The sequence below is a fragment of the Vipera berus genome, assembly GCF_964194415.1.
Source record: "Vipera berus genome assembly, chromosome: 1".
Classification (NCBI taxonomy): Eukaryota; Metazoa; Chordata; class Lepidosauria; order Squamata; family Viperidae; genus Vipera; species Vipera berus.
This window is the reverse complement of record NC_138202.1, coordinates 88564419-88579355: the sequence shown is the minus strand read 5'-3', so window position 1 is coordinate 88579355 and position 14937 is coordinate 88564419. Positions and strand designations below refer to the sequence as shown.

Genomic DNA, 14937 nt, shown 5'->3' with positions numbered 1-14937 from the left:
TTTCATTTTTATACTGTAAAGACAATTGAATGGAGGAGAAATTCATGTGATTCACATTTTGATGTGAATTTATCTAATTTGTACTTTTCAAACTAGTCTGTGAATTCAAAGCGCTGATGTACTTTGCTGAGTTTTAAGATGTGGTCCTCAAAACAAGGAAAAAAATGCACACAAAAATATGACAACACGGGAAAGCAGCAAAGGAAAAATGGATCTTTTATGGAGAAAATACTTGCAAAAAGTGCAGAGTAGAAAAGCAAGAACAGGAGAAATATGCCTCAAAATAAATTTTGTGTGCACTTTAAGAAGTCTGGCAGCAGTTTTTCAGCTTACACATTTTATTAAAAGGCACCAGCTTTTTAATAAAACATGTACTCAAAAAGGTGCAGCCAAACTCCTCCTGATTTTTTTGCCACCAGAGACTAAAATGGGCCTCTTACTACAACTTCTCCTGCCAGAGTGAAGCTCAGAAATGATCAAGAAATGCAGCCATTTTTCCAATAAATCGTATTCATCATCTGGATTGGTGTGATAATCAGAACATTGTGAAAACTTTTTTATGGGTTGGTTTCCATTTGCTAAGAAAGGTGTGCAGAGAATTCTGGGAAAATTATTTTAATTTTCTATTAATAATAGTTGTGGGAGGAAAATGCAAGCTGCGTCTCTCTCTCTCTCTCTCTCTCTCTCTCTCTCTCTCACACACACACACACACACACACACACACACACACACACACACACACGTTTAGAATTTAATGTTAGCAGTTGAAACTAAAGCAACAAAACCCCTTGTTTACAACCAGAGGCAAAATTCTTTCATGCAACCAGGGCTATATGCTCAAGTGAACAAAGAGTAATATGATTCTTGCACCGATGTACAAAAGCAATTTAGCACTTTATGGCAACTCTATGATACATTAAGAACTGTTATTAAAGTAAATGTTGGTTCTAATCAAAAAGGGGTGGGGGAATGAAGTAAAATAATAACAAAATATTTATACAGTAGTAAGTTTGAATGAATATACAGTTCGACCCTTGTTTGGAAGACACCCCCCATAGATTCTCTCTCTCTCTCTCTCTCTCTCTCTCTCTCTCTCTCTCTCTCTCTCTCTCTCTCTCTCTCTCTCTCTCTCTCTCTCTCTCTCTCTCTCTCTCTCTCTCTTGTGTGTGTGTGTGTGTGTTGTGCTTAACAAGAATTATATGTGCTATATATAAAGCAACACAAATAATATATATGATCTCAACTTATATGTTAGTAGTTCAGAGGTAGAGAATTATTAAAAATTTCTAACTGATTCAGGATTCTTTACTATGTTGTCTGTTGGATGAAAATTTGATGAACAAGAAAGTAACATTAGAATATAATTTACTTGTGAAAAGCTGCCAAAAGCTGCTTTTAGCTTGTAGCCACATGCAGGTCTAGAAAATCAGAATATACTTAATTAAATAGCAAGTGTTCACATTTCCTCTGACAATGTAATAACACTTGAGCTTTTGCGTGACCAAAACTAGATTTCTATTCCTTAATTAATGTATATAAAACAGTATGGCCAGTTCTGAAATATGAAGTGTCTGTGTGAGTACAATTGTGTATTCATTACAGCATTTAATACCATATTACTGGGTTTCAGACATACAAATATTGCTAAATATTCTCAAACTCTGCTCTAAACTATCTCTGATTTTTTTTCTAAAGATTTAAGGATCTAAAGGAGGCTGTCTGAGAGAAACAATCCAATTCTTTTCCCAAAGGTGCTTTTTTCAAGAGGAAACTGGACTTTTGTTTTTTCTTTGAAAATGTTTCACTTATCATCCAAGAAGCTTCTTCAGCCTTGACTGGATGGTGGGGAACCGAAGGATTTATACTTATAATCCAATTCTTTCTGCAGATGGGTGATGGTATTGGATATAATTCTTCATTTGCTGAACATGAAGAGAGTCAGTGCCAGTACAAACAAATCAACAGATAAGACATTCAGATGTTTCTCTCTTATCTCAACCTCTTTTCAGCCATGTATCACACAATTGGCCATGTAAGCACATAAATAGAAATATTGTACAACATTAAGCAAGAACATTAGCATGGATAATTCATTATTCTAATTTGGCCCCATTGCTCTGTGTGTGTCACCTCTCAAAGCAAGCATCAGAATTTTCTAACTGTTGTAGCTATGCTCAATTAGTAAATGTATTTAGAGGTCAGCCCTGACATTCTTCAATTATTTATTCTCTTTAGTTGTTGTTGTTGTTAGTTGAGAAGTCGTGTCCAACCCATCGCGATCCCATGGACAACGTTCCTCCAGGCCTTCCTGTCCTCTACCATCTTCTGGAGTCCATTTAGGCTCATGCCTACTGCTTCAGTGACTCCATCCAGCCACCTCATTCTCTGTCGTCCCCTTCTTCTCTTGACCTCAATCTTTCCCAGCATTAGACTCTTCTCTAGTGAGTCCTTCCTTCTCATTAGGTGGCACTTGAGTTACAAACAACAAAACTAGCTTTCGGGGTGGTGAGTGCCCTCAGCAATATTATAATTTACATGGAATTTAAGAGAAACCTTACCTGGGATTCTAGGTTTTTCCGTGAGGATGCAGGGGTGTTGGCGTAAGAACTGATGGAGGAGCTTGTATTAATGTCATCAGTGCTGAGGTTATCTATGGTATCACTTATACCACTGCTGACGGAACTGCTGTCATCCCAGCTGCAGAGAGGCAAAAGAATCCCCATAAAGATAACTCAAACAAGCAGCCACCAACACACACACACAAAAGCAGTGTTTTAAGAAAATATTAAGATCTAAAGCAGTTTAAGCTGTTTTCAAAATCTTCCAACGTAATCCAGCAATATCCTAAGCAAACATCTCAGGTAATTTTTCACCCTGCTTTTAGACCTATTTTTAAAAAGATAAGGTTGTTTTTAAAGAAATGCTACTACAAAACTTGAAAGGAACAAGAGAAGCAGCTGCAATTTGGGGAACAATGAAGTAAATCATTCTGAATTTGAAAACAGCAATTCAGAAGTCGTCATAATATTCAACTAGTTCTTATTTTAATTATTAAATAACAGTTTCTGAACTTTAAAAATGCTTTACAGAGATGCACTGCATTTCTTGTTACCATAATTTTGTGTTGAAGGCAATCATTCTGCTCACCAATAATGGGGATCAAAGTTTCAGCTTATCTTCATTATTATTATTATCAGCAGCAGTGCTGGAACTTGTGCAGACCAGCTGTTCATGGGCTTGTGGTACAGCTGGGTTTACATGTTTAAATTGGCTGAATTTCTTCTGTTTCTGAAGGGGAGCAGAGTTTAAAATCTCACTGCCACCTCTTCTCACAATTTAGAATTCTCACAAAGTTAGCTGCTTTCTTACTGACTGTATCCTGATATTGCTGTATCTTGAATCTTAAATATATAGCAATATATTATGCCTTTTATTATTTAGATGACCAATTGTTGGCAAACCTTTAATATTTCATGTAAAGGCAGCACTATATCAAAAATTACTATAACATATAAATGATTTCTATTAAAATGTATATCAAATAACCTTGATTTTTTTCAAAATGATATTTTACTTTTTCTCAAAGGTCACCTGTATTTCTCTTTTTTAAAATATACCAATGGTTTCTTTCCTTTCTTTTCCTTCTATTTACTCAGTGTGTTCTTCCCAATACAGGTTTTCTTAGTTTTAGGCATTATTTTTCTTATATACCGTATATATAAAAAAAGTCTGGTTAACTCTTAACTTGAGTTCCATCAAATAACAATCTACCATGGCACTATTGGTTATTTAATTATATGAGAAATTATGGAGAACATTTCCTTTGTCTCAATTTTACCAATATTTCAGAGAAGCTTCCCACAATATACCATTAAGAAAAATATATATACATAATTAAGCATAATTGCCAAGAGTGTTTGGTGCATGAATACCTATGTATCAAAGCTATGATATTCTACAACCACCAAGCAGTATTGGGAAATATCACATTTAGCAGGGTGAAGGGGTCCTTGGGAACTGGATAGGCATGATTGAGAAACTAGAAAGTATCGAATGAAGCAAACTTTGAACTGCTTCAAAGAGGAACTCATTTGTGTTCCCCAGGGATGCCGTCAAAGTGCATGTGTGTGCAAGCCACCTTTCATAGATGTCCCTGACAGGAGGATCTGCTCTTTCATCAACCTTCTCAATATACAGAATTCTAAATTCAGGTGCAATTGGCAGAGTGCAATATAGGATAAGAGGTGTATCCAAAAGGGGCATGCTGGCTCTAATTTCCAACAGTTTAACCATATGATCATATCCCTAAGTTTTTAAATAACCAGCTATCCTTTTCTACCAAGTACAAAGGCAGGATTAGCATGTTGAAAACTACAGATGCAAATTTGCAGTTCTCTGAACATGTGATTGTAGCCCAGAAAGTAATGCAACTACACATGCTGTTGTAACTTTCATATTACATGCTTTGCATTGAATACTGTACAACTGCAAAGAAAAAAATATGAATATTTATGCATTTTTCACGGGCAGCCCTAGGGAATTATTAGGTACTCACCCAGCTGTTTGCAATTTATTACGAAATGTGTCACATAAACAGTAGCTGGGAAAAATGAACTCAGAAGATATGATCTGGGACTGAGCTACTAATTTCAGTAAATAACTGGCAGACTATGATTTGGGTCAGATGTACTAATTCCTACTATTGATTCAGAATGCAATCTCCTCTTCTTTCTTGCAGAAAAAAAATCTTCCACAAACACTAATTATCTTCTGAGTTTATGGGATATAGAGTTTTCTGCCATTTCTTTGAATTGAGAAAAATAAGGACATTGATTTAATCTCTGTGCAGTCATATAATTCTACTATAGTATACTAATGCAATATATATCAAAACTAACGATATTTCCATGGAAAGTACAAAGGACAGGAAAAGTACAGGCCATACAATCTAATACTCACTGCTAAAGAACTGTACCATGTTTTTTTTCCTTAAGCCACAAGAATATATTTCTGTTGGTACTACATCATAAAAATGCTTATGTTGTAATATATTCAACTGACATTTGTGGGAGGTACAAATGATAAAATGTATTTCAGTAAAGTCTAAAGGTAAGGATAGAAAAGGGAAATACAATAGCTCTCTTGCTTTCCAGGCTCTGTAAGCAAAGATAGGATCATTGCAATTTAGCTGAGGCAATTAAGAACCTAAAAACCTATTCAGCTATAACTTCCTTTTACTCAGTTGATCAATCAAATGAAATGTATGTTGGATACTTGAATTCATGTATTTAGAGGCTTCGTATTCTATCTAATGAAAAGCACAACTTTAAAAAGGTTGGAAAAAATATTGGAATACATTCTGTGAAATAAAGCATTAAAATTGTGAGAGGATGGATAGTTTCTTCAAATAAATGTTAACAAGCCCTCCATGAACTGTGAAAAAAAAATCCATTTATAATTTATTAAAGTTTGATTATTTTACTATACTTGTTGCCTGTTAACTCCTATGAGTCTGTCTGGAGTCAATCCTTTAAAAATAGGACATATAAACAAACAAATAATTCCTGGTGTTATGAATCAGAATCACAAGAAATCTCCTTTCCCCCAAATTCTGAAGCTGATATCAGACATAAAAATACAGAATGAACTAATTGCCTTGGAGAATGCCTCTCAGTGCCTTGCAGAGTGTCATCCTGGCATGATTTCCCTACAAGAAGCTTCCCAATCTTAACTATATTCTGATTAACAATCACTGAAGGATTTTTCTAGGTTGTAGCCAGCAAGTTTACTCTTTCCATAATTTTACAGAAGAATAAATGCTGCTGATTATGTTCAGAGCAACTTCGCATATACATGTATAATCTTGAAACTCTAGATCTAATATGAATATATATTTAGAACTATGATATGTAAAATACATACTTACAAGCATAATTTTCAAGTCTATCATTTCTGCATGCAATCACTTTTGTGATGGCTGATTATGAACATTACCAAATTCAGCCCTGCTGGGTGCAGCCAGCCTCAGGAATTCAGCCTCTTCAGAAAAGTAGGATGATAAAACCAATAATTTTTAAGAACATACGTATATGCTGTTCTCCAACAGTCTCCAATGTTACTTCTCAGCATTGCTTAGCTATTCATAGACTTACAAACCAAGTATGGAAGTCTCATAATTATTTCTGAGAAATATCATCACTTTAATGATTTGTTTGTATTTGTCTACTAGGATAGTCAGGTGTATATATTTTTCAAAAATTCTTCCCAACCAAGAATGACATTCAGGTGCTATTAAGAGGTTTACTGAACTGGAAAGAGGTGGAAGGCACTTTCTTGTATACCTACTAAGTAATATATTAAGAGTTTGAGAGTAACTCTCTTTGTAGTTAAAAATTCCCACAAAGGTTACCTTACACTTCAGAGAGGAAGACCTTGTGATATTTATATTGGTAACTTTCTAAATGCCTTCTTTCTAAAACACTTCATGTTGCATTTCAAACTGGGAATTTGCTTGCTAATTTCCCTTTTTTTCTAAAAGATTAGCTACTCACTTCTTTTAGTACAGTATAAAAAAGAATTTTTAAAGGAAGGAAAAGGCCACAGAGCACATTCAATTATACCATAAAACAATTTGTTCCCATTGTGCCCCTTTGGGACTCCATCAAATACTGACATCATGGTATGAGGAATTTCAAGAACAATATTGTATGGGATTTGTTATCAAAGTTGTGTCATCAGCCTGCAGGTTAAATGAAGACATGCTGCTGCAAGTTGAAAAAATAAATTAGGGAAATAATAATTTTATCTTTTAAAACTCTGCATCTCCAGAGATTTAAAACCAAAAGGTCATGTTTTGTAACCTTCCCCTAGCCTAGTGTATTAAAACATCATTTAAACACTATCATGTATCAGCTTTTTCATCAAGCTTCTTGATCTTATTGCAAAAAGAAGACCTTTTTCACTTTGGCTTTCTAGCATATATATTGTATGTAGATCTTTGGTCATTTGGGTTTTTCCCCATGTAGAATTGAAGGTATAAGAGCAACGTTTCGACAAAATCTCATCCGTCATCCTCAGGCTGGTGGCTTCAGCTTCGTTCTTCTGGGAGAAGTGTGTGGTAGTGGCTGTTTGTTCCTCTTTTTTAAACTGCCAGAGGGGGTGTGTTCTGTGGGTGGAGGTGTGCTCTGATTGGGTGGGGGGTTAGCTGTGTTCTGATTGGGTGGGGGGGTGTTTTGAATGGGGGCTGTGTTCTGATTGGGTGGGGGTGTGTTTTGAGTGGATGGGCTGGTCTCAGCTGCCAACCTTAGACCTGAACTGCCAACTGCCAACATCATCAAAGTAAAATTGCCGGAGATGAGGGAACACGTTTATACTGCCGGCGTTTTTTGCGCTCTGCTCACAGAGCACGTCACGGGTCTGTTCGCCTCCACCGGCCATATTGTCCTGAGCTGCCTCGCACTCACTCTTGTCCGTGTGATCTCAGGTTGGGGGCATTGCACCCTCCTCATGAAATGCGAATGTGTCTGGATGCCTGTTGTCAGGGGTGGATCGTGGGCTGTTCTTTCTGCCGCGACCGGCTCTCCTGTCATCTCTCATGTCTCCATGTTAGATGTTTTTGGGGATTCCTCCCCCCCCATTTACCTATTATGATGCAATGGGGTCGTGCGGCCAAGAGATCTTGGTCCTGCCTTGAAGGCGCTCTCCATAAGTATAAACATGTTCCCTCATCTCCGGCAATTTTACTCTGACGGTGTTGGCAATTGGCCAACAAAAGCTAGGTATATTAAACTGGTTAGTTTTGACTCTATCCCGGTGTTCAAGTATTCTTTTCTAGCATTAACATGCCTGGGATTCGTATTTTTGGTTTCTCTCTCTCTCTCTCTCTCTCTCTCTCTCTCTCTCTCTCTCTCTCTCTCTCTCTCTCTCTCTCTCTCTCTCTCTCTCTCTGTGTGTGTGTGTGTGTGTGTGTGTGTGTGTGTTAAGGAATTAATTCAATCTATTTAAGAGGAAATTTTTTTAAACAATCTAATAAAGGAAGAATGCATTTGAAAACTGAGTAATAATAAGGTGTTATTTTTGTCCATTATAAGTACCTGATTACAACTCATTTATCAGCTCTTGTCTTTATGAGGCCTTTTAAATCTTGTTCAACCATAATTAATAGTTTGTCTAAATGATACCATCAACAACCCAAAGCCAGACCATAATAAATAACAATTGTAAGCATGCTTATAGAAAAAATGTGACATTATTAATTGGCATTTTAAAAAAAATGAAATGAGAACTGTAATGTGCTAAAATCTTTGGGAATAAAACAAGCAAAGCAACTCAGGCACCTAGCACTTATGCAATAATCTCCAAGGGCCTCCAAGATCATACCCCTGAAATTTATTTGAAAAATATTTATTTATTTATTTATTTAATTTCTATACCGCCCTTCTCCTGAAGGACTCAGGGCGGTGTACTGGGCAATAAAAATACAATAAAAGTACAAAATACAAAAGTTAAAAATAAGATTAAATAGAACTAGGCCATTACAATAAATAATTACAAATTACAAATTAAAATACCCCAAACACATTAGACCAGGCCGGCTTGTTCAAAATAGCCATTATTTTGTCTCTGTCCCTTTTAACAGTATATTTCCAAAACTGCAAAATCTCAGCATTCTCTCACAACTAACCAACCAATAAATAAATGACCAAATATACAGGTTAAAGTGTGGCCCTTGGCTGAGAAATAGGTTTTCCATATATAAATGAGCACAAAGCAACTAAAGAGAGATCAGACCATCTTATCAATGTCATGATAGCCATATAACTTTAGAATATTTTTAAAAAAATAATATAAACAAACTTAACCATCATGGCATTCCCTATCAGGGCAAGCAACCCTGCTGCCCGTAACATTGGATCCACTGCAGTTTGCATACCGCTCAAATTGTTTCACCGATAACGCCATCTCTACTACACTCCATCTAGCTCTCACTCATCTAGAAAACAAGGACTCATATGTACGTATGCTGTTCATAGACTTTAGTTCAGCATTCAACCCTATTATTCCCCAACACCTGATGGGGAAGCTGGCCCTGTTGGGCCTGAATACCTCCCTCTGTAATTGGGTTCTGGACTTTTTGACTGGAAGACCTCAGTCAGTCCGGATCGCGAATAACATTTCTAACACCATCATACTGAACACTGGGGCCCCTTAGGGCTGTGTGCTCAGTTCCCTGTTGTTCACCTTGCTGACACATGACTGTGTAGCAATGCACAGTTCGAACCACATCATTAAGTTCGCTGCTGACATGACTGTGGTGGGTCTCATCAGCAAGAACGATGAGTCAGCATATAGAGAGGAGGTGGAGAAGCTAATAGACTGGTGCAAAGCCAACAACCTGTCTCTGAATGTAGATAAAACGAAAGAGATGGTTGTTCACTTCAGGAGGACAAAATATGACCGCTCTCCACTGAACATCGATGGTTCCTTCGTGGAGATCGCAAGGGGCACCAAATTTCTTGGTGTTCACTTGGTGGAGAATGTCACTTGGTCCCTCAACACCTGTTCCATAACAAGGAAGGCCCACCAGCATCTTTACTTTCTGAGGAAACTGAGAAAGTCACAGCTTCCACCACACATTCTCACAATCTCCTACAGAGGGACTATTGATAGCACCCTGAGCAGTTGCATTACTGCCTGGTTTGGAAACTGCACCGTTTCGGATCGCAAAACCCTACAGCGAATAGTGAGGATGGCAGAGAAGATCATCGGGGTTGCTCTTCCCTCTGTCGTGGATATTTACATCACACGTTGCATCTGTAAAGCCAGAAACATTGTGGCTGATTACACACACACCTCATACACACTCTTCACTCTTTTGCCATCTGGAAAGAGGTACAGGAGCATTCAGGCTCGGACATCCAGATTGTGTAACAGTTTCTTCCTACAAGCCATTAGAATTCTCAACACGAAGAAACTGGAATTATAAATACTTGTATTTGTAGTTTTTTAAAGTTTTTAGTTTAGAGTTATGTGTAGTTTGTGTTCTGTTCTTTTTTTGATTCGTGTTGTCTGATGTAGCACCTTGGTCCTGGGGAAACGTTGTTTTGTTTCACTGTGTACTGTACTGTATATTGTTGAAATGACATAAATCTACGTCTACTACTACTACATTATGCACAGAAAAATAATGGAGATAGTAAATAAAGAAATGAAATATAAGTTGCAATAGAAAAGAAAATGTAAGTAAGTCTGATTTATAGCTACCCTATACCCCCATACCTTTCTTTCTCTGCAAGCCATCTTCACTTTCACCATGTTCATAAACCCATTAATAAAACTTCTTCTGTTCTTTAAACTTTTTGCTTTTTGATTGAGGATCACATTAATTCCATTTAACTATGACTTCCTTGATTTACATTCCTTTTAACCCATTCACCATTCTTTCACAAATTTTTTCTCTTTAATTCCTGGTTGCTTCTCTCCTTGATTAGTTTCCATCCATTGCTTCTTGTCTTGCCTTCTGGTGCTTTGGAAAATAAGTTGAACCTCTCTTCTTTGTGGCAACCCCTCAAATACTGGAATATTGCTATCATGTCACCCTTAGTCCTTCTTTTCTCTAGACTGGCCATACCCAATTCCTTAAGTAACTTGTTCTATGCTACAGTTAAAGAAATATGATTTCAAGGTAATTGTAAGCTTTTCTCTCAATTTTTTATTTGTGAACCACCCAGAATCATTGGAAATCAGGTAGCATATACATTTAAATACATCATAATATTTATTATTCTGCCCTATCAGAAGAGTAATAAAAATATTACCACTTTTAATTGTAGACAACAATTCAAAATAGCTAGCAAACATAATTTCCCAAATAACAATGAAGTAACTGAACCACAATATTTCATATGGTTAAAAGCAAGCAACAATAACCCCATTGATGCAAGCTTAAAAATATATTTCAGATCGTTAAAATAATATTAAAAACCATGCCAAGTATCCAAACAAAATAACTTAAAAGCACTATTGAGCACTGCTCTCAATTGAAGATTTTGTTGCTTTAGATTCCACCAGCAAACCAAATAATTCTAAAGTTGTAAAGAAATAAGATTCATAATAACCCATTTATTACTGCCAAGACATTTCTCATTTTAAACTATGTATACCCAATAAGGACTGTGGAATTTTTATTGTCTAGATTATTTCATATTTCTCCCTACAAGAACAATTTTTGCTTTGTTAAACTTGATTTTCATGTTCAGCTTTGCCAATCTTCTTCAGCTTCTTCAGCCTTCAGATGCTTTGAACTTTAATTCCCATAATTTCCATCTAACACAGTCCCAAAGATGGGGGTAGAGTAATTTTGACAGAGTTGAGCTAATTTAACTTTCACTTATGTTTCCAGTATCTGTTGATCTATAGTTATTATACCTTAATGAATGTCTGTATAATCTATTTTATTTAAAATATTTATATGGCTCAACTCAACTGGGTAGCTTATAGAATACACCCATGGAATGCAGTAGAAAGAATACAAATAATACATAAACCAGTAAACAATGATGAAATAATAAAATTGTGATCTAAACAAAAATGACACATCATCCTTTCAGGGCCCCAAAGGGTAACTAATGATTATATCAATGCAATAACACAACAAAAAAGTTTGGGGATTGATTCATTCACTTGATCCCCGAGATTATTTCTCAGTTTAAATTTTAGGGTATTTTAAAACATTAAAGTTTATTTACTTGCTAATTTTTATACGCTGCTCATTCAAATGAGCAGCCTCCTTAGTTCTAGATATAAGAAAAAGTCCCTGCAGATTTTAGTCTGCTACTCGTTGCTGACAATAGGGGACAGTACTAATCTTCATTTCAAGGCCATTGAGCTAGCACTGTCTGAAGACATTTCTATGGTCATGTGGCCAGCATGATATCATGAAGCGCTGTTACTTCCCACAAAGTGGTACCTATCTATCTACTCACATTTGCATGCTTTCGAACTGCAAGGTTGGCAGCAGCTGGGGTGAGAAATGACACTCACCCCATTGCTGCTGACAAGCTTAGCATCTTAGCTGCTGAGCCATCACCCTCCCACCACAAATCTCTAGATGTAAAGCACATCATCAATCATAATTTTCAAATATGTCAGGCATCACACCTTCACAAGCAACTCTATAGTCACCTTTCCACAATGGCCCTCCAACAATGGCTTAAAAGCTATAATAAGAATATAGTGAAGCATTACTTCATAATTTATTTATATATTTAAAAAAATCTGGCCCATGTTTGCTTGAATTGCATTTCCTAAACTTTCTAGACAACTATGGTAATGCTGGGTGGGAATTCTGGAAAGTATAATTCCATTTTGTTTGTAGGATGTCATATTAGGGAAGCTGGTTTAGGTTAATTCCAGATTCTGTTAAATCAGTGTCATTGTGCTATATCTTTAAAATACTTATTTGGGCATTTTTCTGCTGATAAAGAGATGCTATAACACCTTTGATAGGCAACTGTCAGGTGCCCTGTGATCTGAAATTAACAAGAGCTGCTACCCTCCAAGGCAGTGTTCTTTCGTCAAATTTCTCAAACAATGCCTTTACTCAGACTCAGTCTGGTCCTGTTAGAGGTCCTGACGGGACGGGGTTGGGGGAGGTGGCTGCTGGTTCTGAGAATGTGGGGGTGGGGCTTCAAATCCCCACGGCGATAGGGAACGGCAGCAGGTGTCTGCGCAGAGGGCCATATCAACATCTGGGATCGCGCCCCCGCTATCTCCGAGCGGTGGCGCGCTCCGACCCTCCGGTTAGCGCCCTCTTACCCGGGGATGAGGGTGATCAGGCCCCTGAGCTCAGGTTGGTCTATTTTAACGCTAGATCCGTAGTTAACAAAGCTCCCCTCATCCGTGATCTGATCGAGGAGGAACGTGCGGATCTAGCGTGCATCACGGAAACTTGGCTGGGCTCGGAGGGAGGGGTGCCTCTCACCGAGATATGCCCGCCGGGTTTCCGGGTACTGCACCAGCCGCGGGCTCAGGGCAGGGGTGGTGGGGTGGCAGTGGTTATTCGGGAGACTTTGTGTCCCCGGGAGGCCACCATTGTCCAGATGGCCGGGAGTGAATCCCTCCTCTTGAGATGTGGTCCTCGGGTTCAGTTGGGCTTGTTGCTCACATACCTGGCGCCCAGCTGTGTGGCAACAGCCCTGCCTGAGCTGCTCGACACCCTCTCAGGGTTGGCGGTGGAGTTCCCCAGGCTTATAGTCCTGGGTGACTTCAACCTGCCATCACTGGGGGGGTCGTCGGAGTTAGCTCGGGAGTTCATGGCTTCCATGACAGCCATGGGCCTGACCCAGGTTATTGAGGGCCCTACTCACGAGGGGGATCATACTCTCGACCTGGTGTTCCTGTCTGGACAGTGGTTGGATGATCTGGGAGGGGGTTCTCCATCCATCACCCCTCTGTCATGGTCAGATCATCACCTCCTGAGGCTGGTTTTCCGTCATGCCATCCCCCGCCGCTGGGCGGCGGAACCGACCAGGTGGTTCCGCCCCAGGCGCCTAATGGACCCGGACCGGTTCCAGAGGGCGCTTGGGCCTATACCTATCACCCTTACCCACAGCCCAGTCGATGCTCTGGTGGAGGCCTGGGAAACGGCTGCCACCAGGGCACTCGACTGCGTTGTACCCACGCGACCTCTGACTCGGCGCAGATCCCGTTGGGCCCCATGGTTCTCTGTGGAGCTCCGGGAGATGAAGCGTCGGAGACGAGGTCTAGAGAGCGGTTGGAGATCCAGCCGATCCGAATCCGACCGATTGCAGTTAAGAACCTTTATAAGGTCTTATCTTGCGGCGATAAGGACGGCAAAGTCTAACTACTTTGCCTCCCTTATCGCGTCCGCAGATAATCGCCCGGCCGCCCTGTTTAGGGTGACTCGCTCCCTCCTTAATCAGGAGGTGAGAGAGGATCCCTTGCAGGGACGAGCCGAGGAGTTTAGTCATCATCTGGCGGACAAAATCGCTCTGATCCGGACCGGCTTGGACTCTGACTGGGCAGAGTCTGACGTGGAGGAATCAGGCGGTCTTGAGCACGTTATCTGGACTGAGTTCGACCCTGTTTCCCCTGATGATGTGGACAGGATCATGGGGAGACTGAGCACCACCACCTGTTTGTTGGATCCGTGCCCCTCCTGGCTAGCTTATGCGGCTCGGGAGGGAACACGAGGCTGGTTCCATGCAGTAATAACTGCTTCTTTGAAGGAGGGTGTCTTCCCTGCCGCCTTGAAGGAGGCGGTGGTGAGGCCCCTTCTCAAGAAGCCTGCTTTGGACCCGGCTGTTTTAAACAACTATCGTCCAGTCTCCAACCTTCGCTTTCTGGCGAAGGTTGTTGAGAGTGTGGTGGCGCATCAGCTCCCTCTGTTCCTGGAGGAAACTGATTATCTGGACCCGTACCAATCGGGCTTCAGGCCCGGATACAGCACGGAGACGGCATTGGTCGCGCTGGTGAATGATCTCTGGAGGGCTAGGGACAGGGGTTGCTCCTCTGTCCTGGTCCTATTAGATCTCTCAGCGGCTTTCGATACCATCGACCATGGTATCCTGCTGCGGCGTCTCAGGGGGTTGGGAGTGGGAGGCACCGTTTTACGGTGGTTCTCCTCCTACCTCCAGGGCCGCTCGCAGTCGGTGTTGACAGGAGGGCAGAGATCCACCCCGAGGTCTCTCATTTGTGGAGTTCCTCAGGGGTCGGTCCTCTCACCTCTCCTGTTCAACATCTATATGAAGCCGCTGGGCGAGATCATTCGTGGTTTCGGGGTGGGGTATCACCAGTACGCTGATGATACCCAACTTTTTCTTTCCACCCCGAACCAACCCAGCGATGCCCTCTCCGTGATGTCCCGGTGCCTGGAGGCGGTTCAGGTCTGGATGGGGAGAAACAGGCTTCGTCTC

At 40.0% G+C, this 14937-nt stretch overlaps 1 protein-coding gene across 1 annotated transcript in view; it reads right to left on the bottom strand.

Moving 5' to 3' along the window:
• NAV2 (neuron navigator 2) overlaps positions 1-14937 on the bottom strand; it is a 197750-nt gene that overhangs the window by 64036 nt on the left and 118777 nt on the right. The window contains exon 9 of the mRNA XM_081343733.1: positions 2560-2698. Within this exon, the coding sequence (XP_081199859.1) occupies positions 2560-2698 (139 nt within the window). The remainder of the gene's footprint in view (positions 1-2559; positions 2699-14937) is intronic.